The following is a 25,020-nucleotide window of genomic DNA, read 5'->3' as shown; positions in this document are numbered from 1 at the left end:
ATTTAAAACTCAACCACTTGCGGGAAAGTTGAACCAAATTCTTCAAATTTTTTTTATTCAGGTTGAAAATTCGTTTTTTTTGTAATTTTAAAATTAATTTTTTTAACCAAAAAATGTAATTTTTCAATTTTTTGTTGAAAATTCAACTATTTTTTCAAAATTCATTTCTTTTTGAAGAAATGTCATCTCTGGTTGAATATTCTTAAACTTTAAATATTCCAGTTAAGGATGCATCATTTTAGTTGAGAATTCATCTCTTCGATTGAAAGTTGAACTTTTTATTTTCAAATTTAACTGCTTGGGTAAGAGTTGATCTAATTTTTCAAAATTGATTTTTTGGTTGAAGTTTGATCTTTGATTGAAATTTTAACTATTTTGTTGAATATTTGTTTCTTTTTTGTTAGAAATTATTTTTAAAACTGAAAATGTAATTTTTTCATTTCTGGTTGAAAATGAACCTAGTTTTGTTGAAAAATCGTAGTTTTCTGGTAGAAAACTGGCCTTTCTGTTTTGAAAACTCATCTTTTTTGGTTCAAAGTGCAACTTTTTGTTGAAAATTCAACCTTTTTTACAGAAAAATTATCTTTTGGCTTTCGAGTAAACTAAAAATTTAAATTCTCCACTTTCGATTGAAAATTGCCCTAATTTAGTTGAGAAAACGAATTTTTTTGGTAGAAAACTTGTCTTTCTGTTTTGAAAACTCATTTTTTTTTGTTCAAAGTGCAACTTTTTTGTTGAAAATTTAACTGCTTCACAGAAAATTCACCTTTTGGCTTTCATGTATACTAAAAATTAAAATTTCCCCCTTTTGGTTCAAAAATGATCTTTAGACGAAATTTTGTTGTTGAAATATTCACTATAATAGTTTTTGTTGAGAGTTTGTCTTGTTGTTACAAATTAATCTTTTGCGGGTTACAAATTCAAGTATCTTCTAAAAAATGTATCTTTTGTCTGGAAAATGTAACTATTTAATTGAAAATGCAACTTTTTTGTGTTTACGTTTTTTGGAATCTTTCTTAAATCTTAAATTATTTTTGTTTTAAAATTCAACTATTTGATTGAAAATTCATCTTTGCAGTATAAAATTCAAGCGTTTGGTTAAAAATTCAACAGTTTGGTTGAAGAGTCGTCTTTTTTAGTTGAAAATTCGGCTACTTGGTAAAAAAATTCAACTTTTTTTGTTGTTGGAATAAATTTTAAATTTAAATCTCAAATATAATTTTTGTTTCTTTTATAAAAATTTCTATTTTTAAATTATTACAATATTAAAATGCTTTGAATATCAAGTACATATAAAAAATGGTGCTAATTTTACCCGCGATGGAGTAGATTCTTAATACAAAAAAGATTCTTAATGGAAAAGATTTTTAAGAATTATGAAATTATTCAGCAGGTATACCATATTTTATAATATACTATTATTATTGGTCGAAAAACGACTTTACATTTTTTATTTTTAGAACTTCTAAAATAAGAATGCCAGCATCGGTCTGCAATAAAATAAAATATATTTTTCGGGTTTTATGAGAAAATGAATGCTATATTTAAATATATACACCATCCTATACTAAGATAAACTTCAGTTAGAAAAGATTAGTTAACTGGATAAAATTCACTTCAGTTTTGATACATCCTTTCCCTTTTTACACATAATCCACTCATAAAGTATAATCACATAGTTTATACTATTTGAGGAGTTCTGACAATTTGCAAAACTCTTTTGATCATACAATACATTCAAACTTATCACTCACTATTTTACTCGAGTATGAATCCATCTGATGAAGACAAAAAATCCACTAAGTACGAAAAAAGAAAAGATTCGTTATTAAAAAACATCGCAATCAGTCATCGCTTTGGAATTTTTGGGCTTGCTTCTCTTTATATTCTTTGTGCAATTTCCTCAGGGCCTTTTGTCCAAGGACGTCCAGATTACCTAGTTCAATCATTTTTTCCTCCCAAATTTTCAAATCTTTTCGGTACTGCGCCTTATTTTTCGCGTATTGTTCGTGGTATTTTCTCTGCTCTTCAGCCGGTAATGATTTCCAGACTAGAGCAAGTGCTTTCATCTTTTCCTGCAACACAAATTAAAAATAATATTAGAGGCCGTACTTGAATTACATAACAGATCATAGGCCCTCTCTGAGACTAGTTATTGCTATTGGAATTAGGCAGCCTGTTCAAGAACTTCATTTTCAAAATTGCCGGATTTTTCCTTGACTAATTTTTCATTTTCCTTGATCATTAATATTCAAAATTCAAGAAATTTAAAAGAAATCAAATTTAACATCCTATTTAATGTCCAACAATCAAGTTAATGTGCAGAATTCCTGAAAATAAAAACCAAAGATCTAACGACAAAAATTGGACAACCACCATAAAATGTTCCCATTACTATCTGAAAATTTCCCCTCCTTTCTGGACAAAAATAAGGAGAACATTTTAGAAGTTTTTTTTTTTTGAGATTGCAATGGGAACATTTTATGGCAATTGTTCAAATTTTTTCGTTAGATTCTTGGTTTTACTTTCAGGAATTCAGCACATTACATTAACCCATTAACGCCCAAAAGACTGAAAAACTAAGCTTAACTGTGTTGATGCATTTGTGGTAGTAAAACATGTCACATATGTTTGAAACTCAACATACTTATGTTTTCAAGACCGCTCTACAAGATGAAGTTGTCAAAATAATTGCTCGTTTACGAGGAAATTCAATATGGTGGCATTTATAACATAAAACACGGAAAAATTAAAGACAAAAAATGTTTGCTGCTGGATTTCGCATCGAAAATTTTTTGCATGCAACAAAATTGGTGCACTAACATATTGAACTTTTGAAAAATGAAACAGAACAACTTTGAAATTCAAGATGGATGTCTCAAAGTGGCGAATTAAAAAAAAATAAATTGTTATTTCTACCCTCAAGTGACGGTCATGAATTTGACTATTACTTAAACAACCTAAACATTTTTAAAATTGTTTTTCGGGTCACTTATTACAAATCTGGCCGCGAAATTGCAAAATTAATTTGTTTAAACTATTTGTTTAAACAAATTATTCTGAAGAATTAGATTGTTCAGTAGATGCATATGCTTTTCATGAGTTTTGGGTCCGCTGAGTACGAATCTGGCGTCAAATTTCCAAAATAAATTAGTTTAAACAATTTTTTAAATAATTTTTTTACAAATTGTTGCAATATTGAAGTTTTTCACGACGAATATGCTTTCGTTGGTTTTTGCGTACGCTGAGTACGAATCTGTCGTCAGATTCGCAAAATCAATATGTTAAAACAGTTATTTAACAAATTGTTGCAATATTTCCTTCTGACATCCGCCGCATTTGACGTTTGCCATAAAACAAAATGAAATTTTTTAATTTTTAAAACAAACGACAAAAAAAATGAAAAGACTACAAAAAAAATCGAAATAAAAAAAAACTGTCTATCCTTCGACCTCCACGTGGTGACAGTTGGTAAACGTCAAATATGGTGACTGACAGAAGGGAATATTGCAACAATTTGTTAAAAAATTATTTTAACACATTGATTTTGCGAATCTAACGCCAAATTCGTACTTAGCGGACCCAAAAACCATGAAAAACATATGCATCTTGTGAACAACCTGATTCCTCGGAATAATTTGTTTAAACAAATAGTTCAAACAAATTAATTTTGTAATTTCGCGGCCAGATTTGTAATAAGTGACCCGGAAAACCATAAAAAAATATATAGGTTGTTTGCGTAATAGTCAAATTCATGACCGTCACTTGAGGGTAGAAATAACAATTTCTTTTTCTTTTTAACTCGCCATTTTGAGACATCCATCTGGAATTTCAAAGTTGTTGTTTTCCATTTCTCGAAAGTTCAATATGTTTGTGCACTTTTGTGCACCAATTTTGTTGCATGAAAAAAAAATTTCGATCTAAAATCTAGCAGCAAAAATGTTTGGTCTCAAAATTTTCCGTGTTTTTTGTTATAAATGCCACCATATTGAATTTCCTGGTAAACGATCAATTATTATGATAACTTCATCTTGTAGAACGGCCTTGAAAACATAAGAATGTTGAGATCACGAAGGAATAATAAGGAGACCAAACTCCGTTTCCCCACTTGGCAATAGAAACATTACCGTAAGTGGTATGCACATTACAGGAAGATCTTAAATTTTCGTGCGCCGGTGCGAAGTTGTCCTCATCCTATACACGGAGAAGTGTGCGAGTGAGAAATTTGGTCAAATTGACATAAGTTAGAGAGGTTCTGTTCGTTTGTTTTGATGCAGGTGTCAAAGTGCCGGGTTATGGTGCAAGTTACACGCCGATGAAGGCAATACACTCTGCTTTTTTAAAGCCCTCAATGTTCGTACAATAAACGTCTAATATACTTTATTGTTTTACATAACTGTCATTTAATTTTAATAGAAATGATTTAGAAATTTAACCTTTACTCACAACCTGAGTGCCTGCGGAGAATTTCTCAGAGCTTCTCAGAGCCTTGAGAATCTTTAGCATATACGTTGAGATTTCTATGGGTAGGACGCTTCATTATAATATCACATTATTTGCAATTATCCGTGCTGATTAAATTGTATACATGCTTATAAATACGTAATTTACCAATTTCTAAACTGAGTCACCTCATAATAACTTTTAATGAAATTATAATATTTTTCATGTTTACGTTTCGAAAAACTTTAAACTTTTTAATCAAGTTATATTACTTCCATTATTTCTTTATCATATTACAAATTTAAAAGGTACTTACCTATACTTTTCCTTCTCAAACTCTGTTCACACATTTTTCAAACAAGTACCGAAAATACTGTGTATATATTTATTTCATGTATCTTTCGTATGATGATCAACAAAAGAATAGAACCTCTCTAATTCCATGTACAGGAAGAGGACAACTGCGCATATTCCTTCGTGGTTGAGATTGAAACATATGCGTCATGTTTTACTACCTCAACTGTATCAGCAAAGTTACGCTTAGTTTTTCGGTCTTTTGGGCGTTAATGGGTTAATGTTCAAATAACAGAATTTTAATCTTGTAATATTTATAACATAGAATATTTGTTAAAAGGAAATAAAACAGTATTTCAGATAAAAATTAAAATTGTTCAAATTTATTAATTTATTTGAAACAAAAAATGTCTTTTCTACTATAAAATATTGCTATTTAACAAAATGCTTGAATTTTCAACAAAATAATTAAATTTGAAAATAATAGTTGAATTTTCAACCTAAAAAGATCAATTCCCCCAAAAAGTGTCCGAGTTTACATTTCAATCGAAAAAGATGAAATTTATACACAAGAAAAAGAATTTTAAAACTATTACACAAAAACGAATTGTCAACAAATAAAGATTGATCAATCTTGAAGAATCGAAAGATTCCATTTTCAATTTAAAAATTATTTTTAAACCAAAGAAAAAGGCTTTTCGACTAAAAAGTATCACTATCAACCAGACCTAAGCCTGCGATAAAAAATTTAATAATCTAGTTTAACGTTTACTCAAGTAGTTAAATTTTCAATTAAAAAAGATTATTTTAAAAAAATTATTAAACTTTCAACCAAATGGATGAATTACTAAAAAAGATTAACTTTTAAATCAGAGACAAATTTACAGAAAAAATAGTTTTTATCAAAAAAAGATTTCGGTTGATTTATCAGCATTAAAATATGAACTTTAAACAAATGATAAATATTCTACGAAAAGAGCTGAATATTTAACGAAACATTCGAATTTGCAACCAAAAAGGATGTATCTTCATGAAAATTGTCAAATTGTGAACCAACTAATACAATTTTTTATTAAAAAGATAATCTATAGAAGAAAGTTTAATTTGCAATACTAACTTTCTGAGTTCCACCATCCGTGTTATCATGAAGTCTCTCGCAAAAGTATAAACTGTAGGCACTAAGTGGCTTTTTAGGTTTCTGAAGTTCTTCTCTTCTCTGGGAAAAAGAAAAATAATCACAGGATATTAAAATATAAAATTCATGTTCAGACTTAATCCACTTCGAATCAGGCAGGTTCTACGCTACAAATCGCAGAATCTCTCTGTTATTAAATATATTGTTTTTAATACAAAATAAACTTGTCGACACTTATTACGATTATTTAAATTTTGACACCTAAGTGAAAAAAAACATCAATTTTTTCTTTCAATTTATAAAGTTTTTAACTTGTTCAGAAATTCCAACGTTCTTTTCGTATTCTAGTGAATTTTATTGGCCTATTTCGAAATCCATAGGAATTTGAAAAAATTCAAAATTAACAAGATGGTAGTGATTTGTTTAAAAATAGGAAAATTCGATTTTCAAAAAAAAAAACTTAAAAAAATTTTTTTGACCAATTTTTTGTTAAATTTTGCTATTTATAAGAAATAAATTTGTTGACTTTTATATGGGCTAAGCAATTTTTTTGTGGAGGAAAATTTAAAAAAATAGAATTTTGAATTTCTTATCGAGAAGAAGGAAATGTACAAAAAAATTATGATCAAACTTTCCACGCCTAAAAAAGTCCCATAAAAAAGAATACTTCTTGCTCTTTTGTCTTCTTTTAGCCAAACAAATTAATTTTTAATCGGAAAAATGAATTTTCAAACAAATAATTTTCTACCAAAAAAACGAAATTACAACTAAAAAAATTGGATTTCAACCAAAAAAAAATGAATTTCCAACCAATGAAAAGAAAATTCAAACAAATAGTTTTCTAAAAAAAGAGGAAATTTCAAAACAATTAATTTGCAACAAAAAAAAAACGAAGTATCCAAAAAATAGGTGCATTTTCAAACAAGAATGCCATAGTAACATTTTCGGTAACAAATAATACTTAAAAAAACGAAGTTTAAACAAATTATTTCAGTTTTTAACAAAAAAAATATATATTTTTTTCCACCAAAAAGATAATTTCACAATAAAACAGACAATAAAGTCAGTTTTTCAACAAATGAATTTAAATTTAATTAAAGAAATGAATTTTAACCAAAAAATACAAATTAAAGAAATGTAATAGTTCAATATTCATTGAAAATTATTTAAATACAAAAAAAACAGAAGGATTTTGAAGAAAATTAGTAAGGATGAGACCATTTTCAAGCAGGAAGAAGAATTTCTTGTACCGAAAAAGACGAATTTCGAAAAAACACATGAATTTTGAACCAGATAGTTAAATTTGTCAACGGAAAAAGATAATTTTGCAGCCAGTCTGTGAATATTTCATATATTATGTTTAACAAAAACCTAATGAATTTCTACAAAAATATCAATTTTCAAACAAGAAGATGAATTTTCAACTAAAAAACGCACTTTCTAACTGAAAATTGTAGAAACTACAATTTTCAGTTCGAAATTTTAGTTAAGTTTTGAACCAGATAGTTGAACTTGTCAAAAGAAAAAGATCATTTTTCACCCAGAAATGAGTAGTTTAATTATTATTTTTAAGAAAACGATAATGAATTTCTACAAGAAATATTAATTTTCAAACAAGAAGATAAATGTTCTATAAAAAAGACGAATTTTCAACTAAGAACAATAAATTTCCAAGCAAACACGAAAGAAATTTCCGATAAAATGTTCAAATTTTCAAAATTAGAAATGAATTTCAAACTAAAAAGAATAAATATTCAACCAAAAATTGAATAGTTAAATTGTCGGATAAAAAATTGAATTTTTAACAAAATAGTTCAATTTTAAACCAAAAATGAACTTACAAACATAAAGAATAATGTTCTAATTAAATGTATATGTAATATATAATTAATAATAATATTTTTGTCAAATTTTACTCTTTTATTTTCCATTAAAATTGAACGTGGCATTTTTTTTCTCCGTTTGTCACTTTTCAGATGATCGAAATTTTTATTTTTTTGTATTTTAATATAAAAAAATATACATTTTAAAGACTGATTATTTGAAGTGTCAAATTGAACACTTTTGTTATCTTACACATATTAAAAGTGACCGTGGCAGATTTTCTTAAATTTTGCATTTTTCTAAATTTACTGTAACATTTTCATTTCCAATCCTTACAATACAACTTTTAAAATCTGAGTTCCAAAAATAGTAAAAAAATTTGATTTTATATTGAAACTGGCCACCTATGTACATTCAAGCATTTGGACTGATAGTTTTGCCTTTGACACTTTTCCGTTGATTGGAAAATTTAATATAAAGATTGATTTTGTAAATATAATTTTTTATCGTCACATAACAGCAACAATAGATCAGCAATGAGTCAATACGATAATTTTATTTTTGGTATGAGTCTCATTGGGCTTTCCCATATTGCACTTCTTATAAACACATGACGCTGATTAATAATATTTTACAGATAATATGTAACGATTTTACTTTTGGGTGATTATTAACAGAAAAAAACGAAGTTTCCAAAAAATATAAAAATCTTCAAGAAGAAGAAAATGAATTTTCTATAAAACAATTTTTTTACAACCGAATAAATAAATTTATAACAAAATTAGATGAATCTTCAAACGAGACGAATAATTTCCCACAAATCAAGATAAATGTTCAACCACATAGTTGAATTTTCAACTAAAACCGATATATTTGTGCAAAAAACGTAATAGTTATATTTTCAGTTCAAAAAATGAATTTTCAACCAAACCAGATTTTTAAGTTAAAAAAAAATATTAACAAATGTTTTGAATTTTTATCAGAAAAGTTCATTTTAAACCAAATGAAAAAATTTCAACCAAAAAAGATGCATTCTTAACAAACAAAAATACTATTCGTTTCAAACTAAAAAGTATTAAATTCTACCAAAAAACGGTTGGAATTTCTCATTTGTTTCAATTAATAATTCATTTCGCATTCAAGGGGAACAACGAGGATATTTTTTATGAACATCAAATTCTTTGAGTTCTAATGTTATGTTGTCGACTAGTGAAGTGAAATAGTTTTTGTCGATCGCATGATGATTGAATATTTTTATTCGAACAACAATGACAACACTAAACATAGTTGTAGTAAGTGCGGTTCAAAACAACAGACCGGGCAGGGCTCCCGACAATGGGTCGGCCAACAATGCCGACCACTCTAGAGCTGGGGGAGCCAATCAAAATGGATTCAATGCGATAGATCGGCGGAATCTTGGGACCTTTAGGTGGACGGAGCGACTAAATCACGACTTGCTAGAGTACTACGGTGCAAGTGTGGCCCCTGAACGGGGTTACATGAAACGGCTGCATGCTCTGTGGTGCGAGAAACACCTGGAGCTATCGTTTTTTTCGCAGTAACGTCTGCGAAACCATGCCGAACTATTCCGAAAAAGGGGCTATGTAAGCGGAACGCCTACTCTACCACAGCTAGAACAAGCCGGCAACAGAGAAAGAGAGGCGACACTAAGTGCAACCGCGGGCAGCATCAAACAGAGGAAGAGAGATGCTTTATGACCCGGAGAAACATCAACACCAAGGTTTCTTTCAAGCCTAAAGATCTGGCTGAAATGGATGATGAGCTTTGTGGACATTTTTCCGAAGAATCCGATCTCTGGGCTATCAATTATTGTGTGTATAGAGCAGCGAGAGCTTTGGCCGATGCGAACCGCAAAACAAAACCAACGGTTGATCATAAGACCAAAAGACGAATGCATCAACTTGCCATAAAGATAGGCTGGGCAAGACAGTACGCGTCCCGCATACAGTGTGTGATTGACTACATCACATCTGGCAGGAATTTTACCGCCAAGGTTCGAAAGTTCGCGCGCGAACTCCGAGCCTGTTATCACACACTTGACAAGTCAAAGCTGCTGAACATCAGGCAGCATATTGTTGAGAGAATACGGATACTATCTGACGCTATGAGAAGTCTAGAGCGGAGGGAGAGGTGGGTCAGAGAAAATCAACAGTTTCTCTCTGACCCATCTCGACTCTTCCAAGACTCTCCAGTTACTGTCGACCACTCGCCCAAACCAGAGGAGGTCGAAGTATTTTGGAGAGAAGTCTACGAATAGCAGCATAAACTGGACGAAGACTCAGAAAATATAAACAGCTTCAAGGAGCTGTGTGATACTCTCATAACACCTGATGAAGAATGCCCACCCATCACTACCGAGGAGATGAAAAAAGTATCAAGAGGGATGAAGAACTATTCCGCACCGGGACCAGATTGGGACCAGCAATTGAACCTGTGTGGCAAGAAATGTATGAACAACGAGGCTCAAAGAAAGGCGTAGCGGGATGTCGGGAGAACATGCTCATCCATAGATGTGTCTGCAAAGATGCAGCATTCTACCAGCGTCACCTATCTATGGGCTGGATTGATTATCGGAAAGCTTTCGATTCGACCTCCTATAGAATTATCATCTGTCTTTCGGAAAGCGCAAAGGTTCATCCGCAAATCGTCAGATGCATAGAGAGATTGATGCCGCTTTGGAAAACCAGATTTACTATCTTATCTGGAAAAAATCGTGTGACAACTAACAAGGCCATCTTTCAGAGAGGTGTCTTTCAGGGCGACACCATGAACCCACTCCTCTTTTGCCTTACATTATTGCCACTATCTCTAGCACTTTGCCATTCCGACGGGTACTTGTGCGGCAAACCTGCAGATCGAAAGTACAAGGTCACTCATGTATTTTACATGGACGATCTTAAGATCTATGCTAAAAAATAAGAGCAACTACATCTAGCTCTAGGGATTGTCGAACTATACACTAAGGAAATTGGAATGGGATTGGGATTAGATAAATGCACCAAGGTTTAATTGAAGCGAAGAAAACTTAATGGCATCCCTGAAGATCCTGAGCTCGTTTATAGAAGCGCTATACGACACATTTGCGCTGGAGAGAATTATACATACCTGGACGTGCCACAGAGCCGCATTCAGGATGTGACATCTATAAAGGATACTTTCCGAGGCAGATACAAACGTCTCATCCGGCAGATTTGGTCTTCCGAACTGTCGGCGAGGAACAAAGTATCTGCAACGAACATGCTTGCCGTCCCGGCAGTACTTTATTCATTTGGAGTAGTTCCATGGACGAAGAACGAGCCCTTGATATCGGGACAAGAAAGGTGATGCACATGAACAAAAACATGCAGTGTAAGTCTTCTGTTCCGCGACTGTACATCTCACACCGTCAAGGTGTTCGCGAAATATTGAGTCTTGAATGTCTTCACAACAGGATTATTCTGGGTAAAGCACATAGAGTCGCAAATCGAAGAGACCCTCTTCTTAAAATAGTCAGGAATCACGAAGAAGTGGGCAAAGGAGCGTTTCTGTACAAAGCAGCGGAGGAGGCTGCTGAAACACTCGGACTTAACTTCAGTATTCGGGGTGAGCAAAATGCATGAAATCTTATCTATGTCGAGTAGTCACTCCTGAAAGTCCGGATTAAGAAAGCACAAGAGAAAAACTTTCGTGAACAGCTCCTCGATTAGAGGATGCACGGTATTTTCCACAGAAATGTGGAGGATCAGCCAATGTCTTGTGAGCTAACGTTTGGTTTCCTTAAATCGCCCGGATTGAAGTCTGGTACGGAGGGTTTCATTTTGGCATACCAACAGCAAATTCATTTCCACCTTAACATACCGTCGCCACATTTTGAGCCAAAACATTCGCGATGATAGCTTCAGGGCGTGCCATGCACACCCCGAGCATTTAGCTCACATACTATCTAGTTGTCTATCTAGCCGTTCAAAAGTTTAAGTTCACCTCTTTTTTGATGATTGATTAAGTTCTCGTAATTTTAACTCTGTAAAAGCAAAAATTTTTTCTCTATAAAGGATTAAGTGCTATAAAAATTCTGTAGAAAATGAGCCCTGGATGAAGCCTATTTGTCTATTTTTCAAGTAGATGTTTCAAGAAGTGTACATTTCAATGTTTTCTTAAATTCTCAATAACTTCCTTAATTTTCAATAGTTTTTAATGTTCTTGGGCTCATTTTGAAGCTATTTTTTCATAGTAGCATATCAGCTTATGATTATAAATCTTGAACATTACATAATCAAATTGCAGGGACTTGAAGCTGTAACGGTAAAGTTGAAAAATTGCAATATTGTCTGTAGTAACCAAAATATTTTTGTAGAATATATGAAACATATAATTATGCAGTCTCTATGAAATTCCCTTAAAATATATATTCATTTAATTTTTATTTTTATTTGCGTAAAAAAAGATGTTTTAAAATTTTTCCAACCTTTTTGTTACAAATTCAATTTCTTGCAATTCGATAAGCAAATTTTCCCGATTTATAATCATAAGCTTTTATGGTACCGTGGAAAAAAGCTTCAAAATGAGCCCAAGAACATTACAAAATATTGATTTTTAAAGAAGTTATTGAAAATTCAAGAAAACATTGAAATATTTTACTAATTACCATCTCTGTCGCTCTTACGGCATTAACCTTAATATCGCTCCTCTAAATGTTCCTAGGGAAATCGAGTAAATTGTTGAAAATGGGAAGTGCCGCATATACTGGAAGTTTATATTCTCGACAATTGTTTCTGTTGCACACTCGAGGCCAGACATGGTTCTTCTTGACTTCGAGAAGCGAACCATGCTCGTTATCGCATTTTCGGCACCAGCTGACAAAAACATCATAGCCAAGGAGAATGCAGAAAAGGAGAGGTATAGAGACCTTATAAGGGAGTTGCAACGATTGTACCCGGAATATTCTGTTAAACTAATCGTCCTTATCATCGGCGCTCTTGGACGTGCCAAGCTTTCACTCGTTAATAGCCTGAAAAGTATCCCTGCGTGTAAACAATATGGTAAAACAATTGCGGGAAAAATGCAGAAGGCGGTAGTCCTTGGATCACTCTGTGTTCTCGGGGTGTACGAAACTTTTGCCGGATCGTCGTATTGATTCCCATTACAGACTGTAACCACCTATCTCACGGTCGTGAGACGTAGTTGTGGCTGAAATTTTACCGCGATTTCGCTGGGAGCCGGTGCAATTTTTCAGATTAGCACCCGCTCCCGGCGAAATCCTACGGTTGCCCTTATCACAAATTTAAATAACAAATATATATATTTCGCTGGGAGTAGGTGCTAATCTGAAAAATTGCACCCGCTCCCAGCGAAATCGCGGTAAAATTTCAGCAAATTGTAAATGTAAATAGTTGGTTTAAACTTATTTTTTATTAGTTTATTTTACTAAAAAAATGTAAAAAATACATTTTTTGTTAAAAATATATATTTTTTTAGTTGAAAATTCATTTCTGTCAAAATATAAAATATTTTGCCGAAAATTAAATTTTTTCTATGAAAATGTAAATATTCCATTTTTGGTTAAATGTTAATTTTTGTTTAGTTTTAATATTCATTTTTAAAGACGAAAATTTAACAATTTCGTTGAAATTTTGTTGTTGAAAATTCATCTTTTTTAGTGGAAAATTATTCATTTTGTTCGAAAATTTATCTATTTTGGTTAAAAATTAATTTTCTTTTGTTGATTATCTGTTTTGTTGAAAATTCGATTTTTTTTTTAAATTAAAAATGTAACTGTATCGGTTTTGCGCTGGAAGGAGGAGAAAGGCAAGGTTGGGGGTAAGCTAGAGAGCATTGAGAATAGACAGAGAGAGGTTGACTAACAGAGATCTAGAGAGATAAAACAGGTGGAAAACGGGTAGGTAATCTAGAAATTAGGAATGAGCATATGAGAAAAAACAGAGAGTGAGGAAATAGTAAAAGGGAATGAAAACAACGTCCAAAGTGAAAATGAAGATTGAAGAAAAGACTCAGTGAGATTGAAAGAAGATTAGAAGGGAAGAAAGGGCAAAGAGAAAAAATAACTTAGTAATTAAGGGATTGAAAGTGGAGAGTGAAACGGGAGAAGTGGAAATAAAAAATCTTTTGCCAGGAATTGGAGTGCAAGTCAGAGTAGAAGGATTCAAGAGAATAGGAGGGACGAACGAAGGAAAAGAAGGAATGTTTCTAGTAAAAGTGGGGAGTGAGGAGGAGAAAAAGAAAATTATGGAGGGAAAAAAATTATTGAGAGGAAGAAGGGAAAGAATTGAAGAAGATCTGACATGGAGGGAGAGGAAAATGAGATGGCAAATAGAGCAGAGGGATTGGGTAGAGAGGAAAAAGGGACATATGGTGTGGATAGGGAGAGACAGGTTATGGATAAATGGGGAGGAATGGTGCTGAGACGAAGAAGTAGAAGAATTAAGGAAAAAAGGAAAAAGTCTTGAGAAAGGTAGGGGAAAGGGAGACGAAAAAGAGTCTGGAAATAAATCAAAGGGGTTTCCAAACAGCAAAGGGGAACCAAAGTGAATAAGAAAGAAGATGGAAGGGATGAGAGAAATGTCGTGGAAATAGCTTTCTGGAATGTGTCAGGTTTGAAGAACAAGAATAAAGGGTTTTAGGAGAGGTTAGAGAAGTGGGATGTGATAATGATGAGTGAAACTTGGGCAGATGAGAAGGACCGGAAGGGGATAAAAAAGCTGTTATCGAAAGGTTACGTGTGGACACTGCAAGAAGCAAGAAAAGAACACGTCAAAGGGAGAAAGATGGGCGGCATGGTGTCAGGGGTGAAAAAAGAATTAACTATAAAAGGGAGAAAAGATGGGGACATGGAGGAAAAGGATGGAACAATGGCAACAAGAATTATAATTGGGAAAGTCGAAATTACGGTGGTTTGTATATACAGAAGAAGAGGGGAGGAGGAAGGCTGGAGGGTATTAAGGAGGTGGATGGAGGAAAAGAAGGAAGAATTGGTTTTAATAGGAGGGGACTTACATGCATGGACTCGCGAAAAAAGGGGAGGGTTATGGGATGAAAAAATGAGGCATATATAAGGAACTCTAAACATAGAGAGACGGACAGGGAGGGGAGGAAGTAACTAGACATGATAGGAGAAACAGGATAGTTTATATGCAATGGCACTATGAAGGGAGATGAGAAAGGGGAGATAACATTCATAGGAAGGGGAGCAATAGTAATAGACTACCTCTTGGCTGAAAAAAGAATGCGGCATATGATAGGGAGTATGAAGGTAGGGAATAGAATAGGGTCCGAGCACTTCCCGGTCATAGTTACACTAAAAAGAGGCGTCAGTAAGCGCAGCAGAGGGAGAAAGGAAATAGGGTGCGAAAGAAACACGAAAATGGGAGCCTGGGGGGTAGATGAATTAAAAGAGTTTAAACAAAATATGGAAAAAGAAAAGGTTAGGTGTGAAAAAGAGGAAGGAACAGACTCGTGAATTGAAAGGTTGAAGGGGTCGATTGAGAAGGTAAAGGATGAGCTAGGTACTAATTAAGAAAGAGTAGGGGGAAAGAGAGGCTGGTGGGATGAGGAATGCCCGGAGAGTAAAGAGAGAATGAAAGAGTGTGTAAGCAAATGGAGAAAAGGGGAAATGGAGAAGGAGGAGTATAACAGAAGGAAAAAAGATCATGAGAAGATGCTGGAAAGAAAAAGACAAAGGGGAAAGGAAGAATATAAAGTAGAAGTAGAAAAAGCGATCAAAGAAGGTAGGGTGTGGGATGTGATATATAGGGATCGAGGGGAAAGGAAGGGCGTTAACGAAAAAATAGAAATAGAGGAATGGAAGGATTATTTTACGGGTCTATTAGGGGAGAGCAAAATAAGATCAAAGGGAAAAGGTGTAGGATAGTCCAAGGAGAAATGGAGGAAGGAAATGAGATAACTAGAGAAAAAGTGGATGAGGCAATAAATAGGCTAAAAAGAAATAAGACGACAGGAGAAGATGAGATGGAGAACGAAGCAATGAAGTATGGCGGAGAAGGGATTAGGGATGGGATGTGGAAGATCTGCAACAAGGTCTGGAAAGGGGAAGTTTGGCCGGAAGAGTGGACGAGGGGACTGGTGGTACCGCTTGTCAAGAAAGGGGAAGGAAAGAAGGTAGAGGAATACAGAGAGATCACTCTCATGTCATTCGACTATAAAATATATGCAGAAATCTTAAGAAACAGGTTGGAGAGTCAGGTAGAACAAAAAGAAAGTATCCCACATAATCAGACGGGGTTTAGAAAGAGATGGGAACTATAGACAATATCTACGTACTTAATTATTCAGTTAACCGAAATTTAGGAAGGAAACCAGGATTAGGGTGAAAATAGGAAAGAAAAAAAGGCAGGTTTTCTGGAGAGGCGGAGGTCTAAGGCAAGGGTGCCCTTTGAGCCCGTTACTATTTAATATCCTGATGGCAGACTTAATGGAGAAGCTAAAGGAGAAAGGGAAAGGAGGAACGGTTTTGGGTAATAGCAAACTATACTCTCTAGCATACGCGGACGATGTAGTTCTGTTAGCAGATGATGAGAAGGGGATGAACCTAATGATGAGAATCTTCGAAGAGTATGTGGGAGCAAAAGATTTGATGGTGAGCGCAGAGAAGACCAAGGAGATGCGTGTCAGAAAGAGAAACACCATAATAGACTACGTTTGGAAGATGAACGGACAAACAGTGGAAAGGGTGGAGGAATTCTGTTACTTAGGTTTTTGGTTTGAGGCAGGAGGGGGAAACGAGGTACAGGAGAGGAAAATAATTGAATGTGCGAGTAAAGTAATGGGCCAAGTATGGGGTATAGGAAAGAGAAGGTTCAAGAACGATTGGAGAATGAGGGTCTGGTTGTTTGACGCGTTGGTTGGGGCGGAGTTGTGTTATGGTGTGGGGATCTGGGGATGGAAGGAACATAGGAAAGTAGAGAGCATTCATGAGCGATTTCTGAGGTGGGTAATGGGGGTCAGCTGGAGTTGCCCAGGATATATGTCAAGAGAAGAGTTAGGAAGAGAAAATATGGTTATTAGACAAATTAAGAGAGTCTGGAAGTTTGTAGAGAAGCTAAAAAGGGGAGAGGGAAGCAGAATAGCACAAGCATGTTTGGGCGAAATTCGGAACAATGAAGCGAGAGACAATTTGAGAAATTCAAAATGGGAGGAAGAAAGGAGAAAAATGAGAAGGGTTTGTAATATTCGAGAAGGGGTTATGGAGTGGCAGGACATAGAGTTAAAGCTATTTGTTAAACAAGGAGAAGAGAGATGGGCCGAGATTATAGATTCGAGGTACAATAGATGGTATATGATGGTCAAAGGGTTGACGGAACCAGAATATCTGCAAAAAAATAAAAAAGGAAGAAAAATGGAGTAGGGTTGTACGGTTTAGAATGGAAGAAGGAGTGAAAGCATGCAGATATTGGGTGAATGAAGAGGAGAATTTATGTTGAGTATGTGGATACGAAATGGAGTCATGGGCACATGTATTAGAGATATGTACAGGAGAGGAAGAGGGACAGTTGAGTGTGGATGAGTGTGTAAGATGGATCTTGGAAGGTAGTGGACAAGGAGTGATGTGGATGAAGAAATTGGAAGAAGTAATGGAAAGCAAGGGAGTAGGGCAGAGCCAAACAAGTGATCCTGAAAAAGGACAGTAAAAAGCAAAAATTGTCTTCAATATCGTCGAAAATGCATTTTTTTATGGGAAGAGTAAACGGAAGAAGCTCGCTCATTTTAAGAATTAATGTCACTACTGTACTTAAGACGAAGGATGGAATTGTAAATATATGTACAGGGAGCGGAGGCCCTCAAACCCGTAAAAGGGAGAGATTAAATACATACATACATACAACTGTATCGGTTTTGGTCCGTTAAAAATTTATCTTTTTAGTAGAAAATTCAATTACATAGTTGAAAGTTTATGTATTTTGTTAGAAATTAAACTATTTTCCTAATACAAATTTGTGTTGTAAATTTATTTTTAAACTAATAATGTAACCGGATTTTGTTGAAAATTGATATGTTTGGTTAAAAATTCGTTTTTTGTTTAAAAATTGATTTTTAAAATTTTGATTTTTTATTCGAAAATTTAAATATTTTGTTAAAACTTTTTTTGAGGTAATAATTATTTTTTAACTGAAAATGTACCTATTCAATTTTTCACTGAAACTTTATCTTTTTTAGTTGAAAATTCAACTATGAGGTTCAAAATTCATCTATTTTGTTGAGAATTCGTCTTTTTGAAAGAATATTCGTCTTCTTGTTCGTAAATTTACTTCTTTGGTAGAAAATTTCATTATTTTGTTGCAAATTCGACTGGTTTTTTGTATCGAAATTAATGTTTTGAACTGAGATTTGAGCTGTTCCATTTTTTATTAAAAATTCACCTTTTTTACTTCAAAATTAATTTGTTTCGTTCAAAATTGAACTTTTTTGTTGAAAATTCCATTTTATCAAAAAAACTCAACTAGTCCATCCCTTATCAAAAAGAAGCATTGGTAAGTATTTGAAATTTAAATATTTTTTGCGAAAAAGAATGGGTCCAATGCTTACCAATACTTCTTTTTCATAAGGGATTTTTGGTTAAATAATTAATATTTTAGCTTAAATTCGTTTCTTAAGTTAAAAAATGAAGAATTTAGTTAAAAAAAATTTTCTTGAGAAAATCTTGTCTCCTATGTATGTTTACATGTTACACTAAATGATATTTTACTCTTCGCAACAAGTTTAATCATTCTGAGGGTAATTCGGGATTTCGAAACAGGAATAAATTTGCGTAGCAGCTAGATCATCATTTGCGATGTCGGTTGAAAACGAACCTTTTTGTTGAAAACTCAACTTCTTAGTAGAAAATTCGAATTTTTGTTTTGAATATTCAAAAATCTGGTAAAAAATTCGATTGTCTGGGCGATAGTTGAACTGCTTTGTTGAAACTTCATTTCATTAGTTAAAAATTCAACGATTTGGTTTGAAAATTCTTTTAGTTTTGTGTTAAAATTTTATGATTTTTAGTAGAAAATTTATGTACATAGTTTATTAAAAACAAAAAGCTTTTTGTTGAAAATTCGGGTTTATTGGTTAAATTTAACTTTTTTTAAAACATCAATAATTACATTTTTGGTTGAAAATTCATCTTTTTAGGTTAAAAGTTAATTTTTTGAACTACAAAATGTAACTACTTTGTTGAAAATTCAACTAACTATAACCTCTTGGATGAAAAAATGTTCTTTGTCAAAATTTCTATTTTTGTTGAAAATGCGTCATTTTAATTTGAAAATTCAGCTCTTTTGGTAGAAATTTAATCTTTTTTCTTTATTAAAAATGCAACTTCTTGATTGAAAATCAATTTGCTTTGGTTGATGTTGAACTGTTTTGTTAAAAATGTGTCCATTTTGGTTCAATTCAACTGTTCTTTATTTAAAAAGGAAATCGTTTCTTGAATGGCCCCAAAATTCCCAAAAAATGAGTCGGAAAAAATGAATTAAAATTAATGGGGGGGGGGGGGGCACCGTTACGAAACATAAAAAAGGGGAGTAAGTGGCTCAAAATTTCAGAAAATAACTACGTAATTTACAAACGGCCCCTAAATTTGTGAAAAGTATTCTGTCAAATAAAAAAAAAAACAAGTCACCTAATTGCTACAAAAAAAAAAACAATTTCGTCGTTGAGAGATTCACGACTCGAACTGTAGAACCTACCTGATTTGAAACAGATTCGATTTTAAGATGAAAGCTATTTAATTTGATTTACTAACGTTACGGCGTATTTTGAGTTTCTTAATTATCTTTTTCTTTTCTTCGGCTTTTTCAATAATTGCACGATGTTCAGGGGATAAGCTGTTTTTGTATTCGGCAAATATTTTTTTATATTCTTTAAATGCGTCCGCAGATTTTTTCTGCAAAATCTCTTTTTTCTCAGGATCATATGCCTCCCATTCTTTCCCCAATTTAGTAACCAATTCTCTTTGGGTCAATTGTGGATTCTCGGCCTTTATTTTGGGAATAGCCTCTTCTTTATACATGAAGAAAGGTACAAGTGGTTTTTTTGGTGGTGCCTTAAGGCCAAGTTTTTCAAATTCCTTTCCTGTTAAAAACGCACATTGTTGGTAACAAGGCAGTTGATTTCTGAAAAGATTTCATTCACCCGATTTATATAAAATTCCAAATTTACCCTCTGAAAAATTAGTATCGGTAATAGTTTCTTACAGCCGCTGGATTCTCAGGGGTTTAGATTTAAACTTTACTTTTCAATTTGGAAGCTTCGAGAGATCACTAGATTTTATGGAAATTATGTACAAATTCCATATTTTCAACTGAAATTTTTGTATTCTAAGCCGGACTTAGTATTAAAAAATGTTCGGGTTTCTCGGTTCCGCAATGAAATATCAATTACGTAATTTCAAATGACAACAAAGGTCAATTTAGGGACAAACTTGGGATTAAATTTATAAAGCAAAATTGCCTACTAGTTAGATTTATCACTTTAAATACTGAAAAATTACTCATGTTCAAAGATAACTTCCAGAAAATAATAAACTACAAATAATATCGAGAGCAATCATTCTGTCATTTAAAAAGAGGCTAAATTCGAAACTTTTAAAATACTCCTAAGTACAAAGACAACAAAGAGCTAACATAACCTCAATTATTACTCCGAAATTTTTTAACATAACTTTGGATTTAATATCTTGTCATTCCAAGGGCAAAAATATATATTGTGTTTTCGAGAAAATGATTTTGTGGCTCATTGAACAATTATCACAAATTTCTAGGTTATTCCGTTTATTTACACGTGCTTAACAAATTATACTTTATTTACCTTGTTTGCAAAAGTGTCCGACAATTTAAAAATGTCGAAACACTGCTAAAAATTGTTCGACAAGTGGCCATAATACTGTCAAATATTACTATTTTCTTAATAAAAGCACGACGCACGATTTTTTCAAGATATAACAATTTTGCGGGAAAAACGAACAATAAAAAATTGGGACGTTTGCTTTTGCGCCGTTTCACCTCCACCGTTCTGCGTTCCACCGTTCTGCGTTCCACCGTGGTTCCACCTTTCTGACGTTTAAGTGAAATGTAGAAACGGAGCGTAACAATGAAACTTTCGACATTCAAACGTAAAACGAGACGTAAAATTAATTTCTTTTTTTTTCAACAAAAACAGTTAAATTCATCAAAGAATGACGAATCAGTTCAATTCTTATTCATCTTAATCTGTTACTAAACTCTAGCTATTAATCAGCTATTTTTACTGATTATTTAAAAATTTGAATTGATTTGTCACTAAAAATTACTGCTTAAGAGCAAAGATATTCTAATATCATTCTAATATCTTTAGACCCAATATCTTTGTTCTCATAGCTAAAAATCAGACACTTTTTGATATTAGTAACATTTTTACAGATTCACATTTATTTAGAACCAAACATTTGAATTTTTACTAAAAAATGTGGAATTTCTACCTGAAGAGATAAATTTTCAAACCAAAAAGACATATATTCAGAAAAATACTTGAATTTTTAACAAAAATTATTTTTATATCAAGAAAGAACAAAATTTTAATAACCTTTTAAAAATTTCAAATCCAGAAGATGTATTTTATACAAAACAGTGGAATTTTCTGTCCAAAAATATGAAGTTTTAACAGCAAAAATGTTAATTTTCAACCAAACAGTGGATTTTTCTACCAAGATGATTAACTTTTTACCCAAAAAAGAACAATTTTACATCAAAAAGTTACATTCTTGGACAAAGAGATAATTTTTAACTTATATTATGAATCTTTGAATGGACCAGATAAAATTTTAGTCACCAAAATAATTTTTCGTCGCAAAAAAATAATTTTGAACAAAATTGTTAGTTACATTTTTAACCAAAGAGATTAATTATCAACAAAAGTGTAACCTTCAACCCACTAGTTGAATCTTCAACCAAGTAGATACATTTTCTACGATGCGAGTACGATTAGTTTTCTAACAAGAAGACGAAAAAAATTGATTTGTATCAAACTAGTTCAACTTTTAACCAACTAATTACATTTTTAACCAAAAATGATGTTAATTTCAAATCAGAGTCAGACGAGTTAATCAAAAAAGAGAATAATTTTTAACAAAACGGTTGAATCCACAAAATAAACGGAATAATTTCCGATGATGCAGTTGAATTTTTAACCCAGAGAAGTTTCTACCAAAAACGGTGAATTTTCAAAGAAAAAGGCGAATTTACATCTAAAAAAGATCTTATTGTTAAGAAAAATAAAATTTCTATCACATTTTTCAATTTTCATTTTTACAAGTTTATTTTTAATCAAATTGTTCAGTTTTCTAGTAAAATTAATTAATTTTCAACTAAACCGATGCATTTTTGTACGAAGAAGTTAAGTTTTCCAGCCAAAAAGCCAAATTTTCATAAAAATACATACATTTTACGGAGATGAATTTTTAACTAAAAAAAGTTGTTAATTTTAAATCAGAAATAGTTTAATTTATCAGAAAAATACGAATTTTCAACAAAAATGGCTAAATCCTCAACCAAACCAGATTAATTTGAAACCAAACAATTGCATTTTTAGGCGAAAAAGATGCAGGTTTCTACTGAAAAAATGAATTTTCAAACAAAAAAGACGCATTGTGGAATTTTCATCGAAAAAGCTAATTTCTGAATAAAATGCGGAATTTTCAACCAAAATAGTTCAATTTGTATAAAAACAGATTAAGAATTTCCTGATAACAGTGAATCATGTTTGTGAGATTTCCCCAGGCTGGAAATTAATCCTTTTGAACGAATAAATCTCAAATCATGCATGCATTTTTGTCAAAAGTGTGATATTTTTAAAATATTGATATTTCTCTTTTTGATTGTGATAAAATTTTTTTTTTCAAAATACCACCCTTTTTTTCTTGATTTGCTTTCTAGATTCTGTCTGTGCCCTCCGCCTTGGAGAGAATAGGAATTTTTTTGCCTGAAAAACAAAAATTCACGTTTTCTTCTAAAGCGATACAAGGTTTGAAAAAGCAAAGGGATAAAATTGTTTCTTAAAAAAAGTTCTAACAAAATTTCTCTTGGCACTGTTATCTATCTCGCGTTATTTTCGAGATTTTTGCCCAAATATTTCTAAAATCTTTTAAGATTTGTTTTCTTTCTTGACAACACAGTCCTTTTCGGGTTTTCATCACAACATAAAATTGTATTGCTGAGGATAAAAATATTTAAGGATTTTGTACATACTTTCGCAAAAATCTCGAAAATAACGCTAGTTAGGAAAAATTTTCAAACCTAGTTTTTTTCACCTTCACCCCCTCCTCTGAAAGTAACGTAGCCGTTGGCTTATGCTGGATATTACTTCATAAATTCCTTAAAATAAAATTAATGTGGACACCTTATTGAATTCAATACGAAGCACTTTAAATGCCTACGATTTCAAGCCAAATATTTCGCATTTATAACCAAATAATGCAGTTGAACTTGCAACCAAAAAAGCTGTTTTACCCAAAGACATTAATTTTCAATACAAAAAGACGAATTTTTAACAAAAAACAAATGATTGCCAATAAACAGTTGCATTAGCAACCATATGGATGATCTCTCAAGGAAAAAGAGACAATTTTTCTAAAAAGTAGTTAAAGATTTAACTAAATAGTAAAATTTTTAAACCAAAAAGAAGATTTTTTACAGAAGACAGTTGAAGTTTTAACAAAAAAGTTACTTTTTAACCAAAAATGACACATTTTAAACAAAGAAGGATGAGTTTTCTACCATGAAAGATGACTTTTCAATCCAAACGATGAATTCTCGACTAAAAATGAGAACTTTGACAAAATAGTTACATTTTCCAAAAATAATTAGATATTTAACAAAAAATAGAATTTCTAACCAAATACATTAAGAAAAGTTCTTATTGTAGTATTTAAATTAGAGTTTGTAAAGTTTCATAATTATTCAACAGTCTGGAGAAATGAAATATTTCATTGAGTTTTTAAAAGTTTTTAAATTGTCCCCTTAAATATTCGGACTAGTTCAAAACCAATCAGAACACTCCTTTTGCTTCTTCCGATTTCGAATTTTCCTTCGATCAATTTGGCGCGAATTTTAAGACCACCGACAATCCTGTTTTTATTTGAAGGGAACGAAAGATTTATTAGTAAACATGTTTATAAATTACTACATAAATCACATGAATTTGTCTTAAAAATTCCAAACCAAAAGTGAATTCATTCTCTTTTCTGAAAAAAAAGAAGAAAATGTTTTTCTGGAAGGTTTATCAGGGGTGTAGTACCTAAATCCTGGACCCTCTGAGAAAGATAACATTTTCTCTCGCGAATTAACACTGAAAAACTTATACAATTTTCAATCTTTATTAATTTTACTCTTAATTTGATTATTAAGAGAAAATATAATTGTCTAAACTATGTAAAAATTGCTAATTTAACCTCTTTTCCAAAAAGATTCTCTTTTCACGGGGGTGTTCTGCCGGCAGCGCCCTCACTCGTGTTTACAACTTTACAGATTTGCAGTGCAAGTTCGTTCGTAACGTCACGTCAAAACTGCAACACAATTTTCTACCGACAAGTTACTATGTAAAGGTGCGTTACTAACTTTTCCAAATCTAGTTTTTTGGCATACGTGTGAAAATCGTCACGCCTGAAATATTCGGTTTGTCGCGACGGCTCGTTTAAAGGTGCAAAAAACGCCGGGATTTCGTCGCAACACGACAGTGGTAATCGTTACAAGGTTCGCCATTTTGTCCGGAGAAGGCCCGGTCGGGTTCGGGTGAACGAGAACGGGGTGAAAATAATCGAACTCTGGTTCCACGATACCGTCAAAATCGCTTAGGTAAAATTCACGCCTGGAATTCCGACTTGTGACCTTGACAGTGACAAGCGGGTGCAAATTTGGATCCTCTGGCTTCCGGGAAATTCGCACCGCTGCTACGGTGGCTTTTGCCTGCGCGACGATCGTGAGAACCTTTCTTTTCGCGATTCCGAGGGTGTGTTAATCGTCATACTCATGCAATCTCGTTTTTAAATTTCCCATATAAACTTCACCAATAAAGTTCGTGTAGAGATTTTTATTATTTTTCATAGTGTGACAGCTCTAAAACGTAACGTCTGTCCGCCCCCTCCCTCTAAATGGAGTTGCATTCCGAGAGGATGATATCGTCATCGTCCCTTTCGGTAATCGCGAAACTTAAGCAGATCTTGATACTCATGGCACTGTTTTTTTTTACCAAATCATCCCTCGCTTTGTAGAATAATTTCGATTTCTTTTTAGACCGATTTTTTGTTCGGCAGTTGGCAGACTTCCGGGAATTTTCTT

General features: G+C 32.7%; 2 protein-coding genes across 3 annotated transcripts in view; one reads left to right on the top strand and one right to left on the bottom strand.

Annotated features, from left to right (window-relative positions):
• Positions 1-1,510: 1,510 nt before the first annotated feature.
• Positions 1,511-24,707, bottom strand: LOC117180577 (transcription factor A, mitochondrial). The gene is made up of 6 exons (XM_033373070.1): positions 24,670-24,707; positions 22,995-23,046; positions 22,596-22,666; positions 19,455-19,824; positions 5,855-5,953; positions 1,511-2,075 (listed from the first exon to the last, which is right to left on the bottom strand). The coding sequence occupies exons 1-6, from the start codon at positions 24,705-24,707 to the stop codon at positions 1,845-1,847; spliced, it is 861 nt and encodes a 286-aa protein (XP_033228961.1). The 3' UTR covers positions 1,511-1,844.
• The window catches only part of LOC117180370 (probable ubiquitin carboxyl-terminal hydrolase FAF-X), an 89,390-nt gene continuing 88,586 nt past the window's right edge, over positions 24,217-25,020 (top strand). Inside the window, exon 1 of one of the 2 annotated variants that reach the window (XM_033372842.1) lies at positions 24,217-24,287. The gene's annotated coding sequence lies outside the window, so the exon portion shown is untranslated. Of the gene's footprint in view, positions 24,288-24,398; positions 24,538-25,020 lie in introns of those variants that run through there. The other variant, XM_033372843.1, reaches the window with a different exon arrangement.

The sequence above is a fragment of the Belonocnema kinseyi genome, chromosome 9 (assembly GCF_010883055.1).
Source record: "Belonocnema kinseyi isolate 2016_QV_RU_SX_M_011 chromosome 9, B_treatae_v1, whole genome shotgun sequence".
In the NCBI taxonomy this organism is placed as follows: domain Eukaryota; kingdom Metazoa; phylum Arthropoda; class Insecta; order Hymenoptera; family Cynipidae; genus Belonocnema; species Belonocnema kinseyi.
Note: the sequence above shows the minus strand (reverse complement) of the source record. Positions and strands in the feature narration are given on the sequence as shown.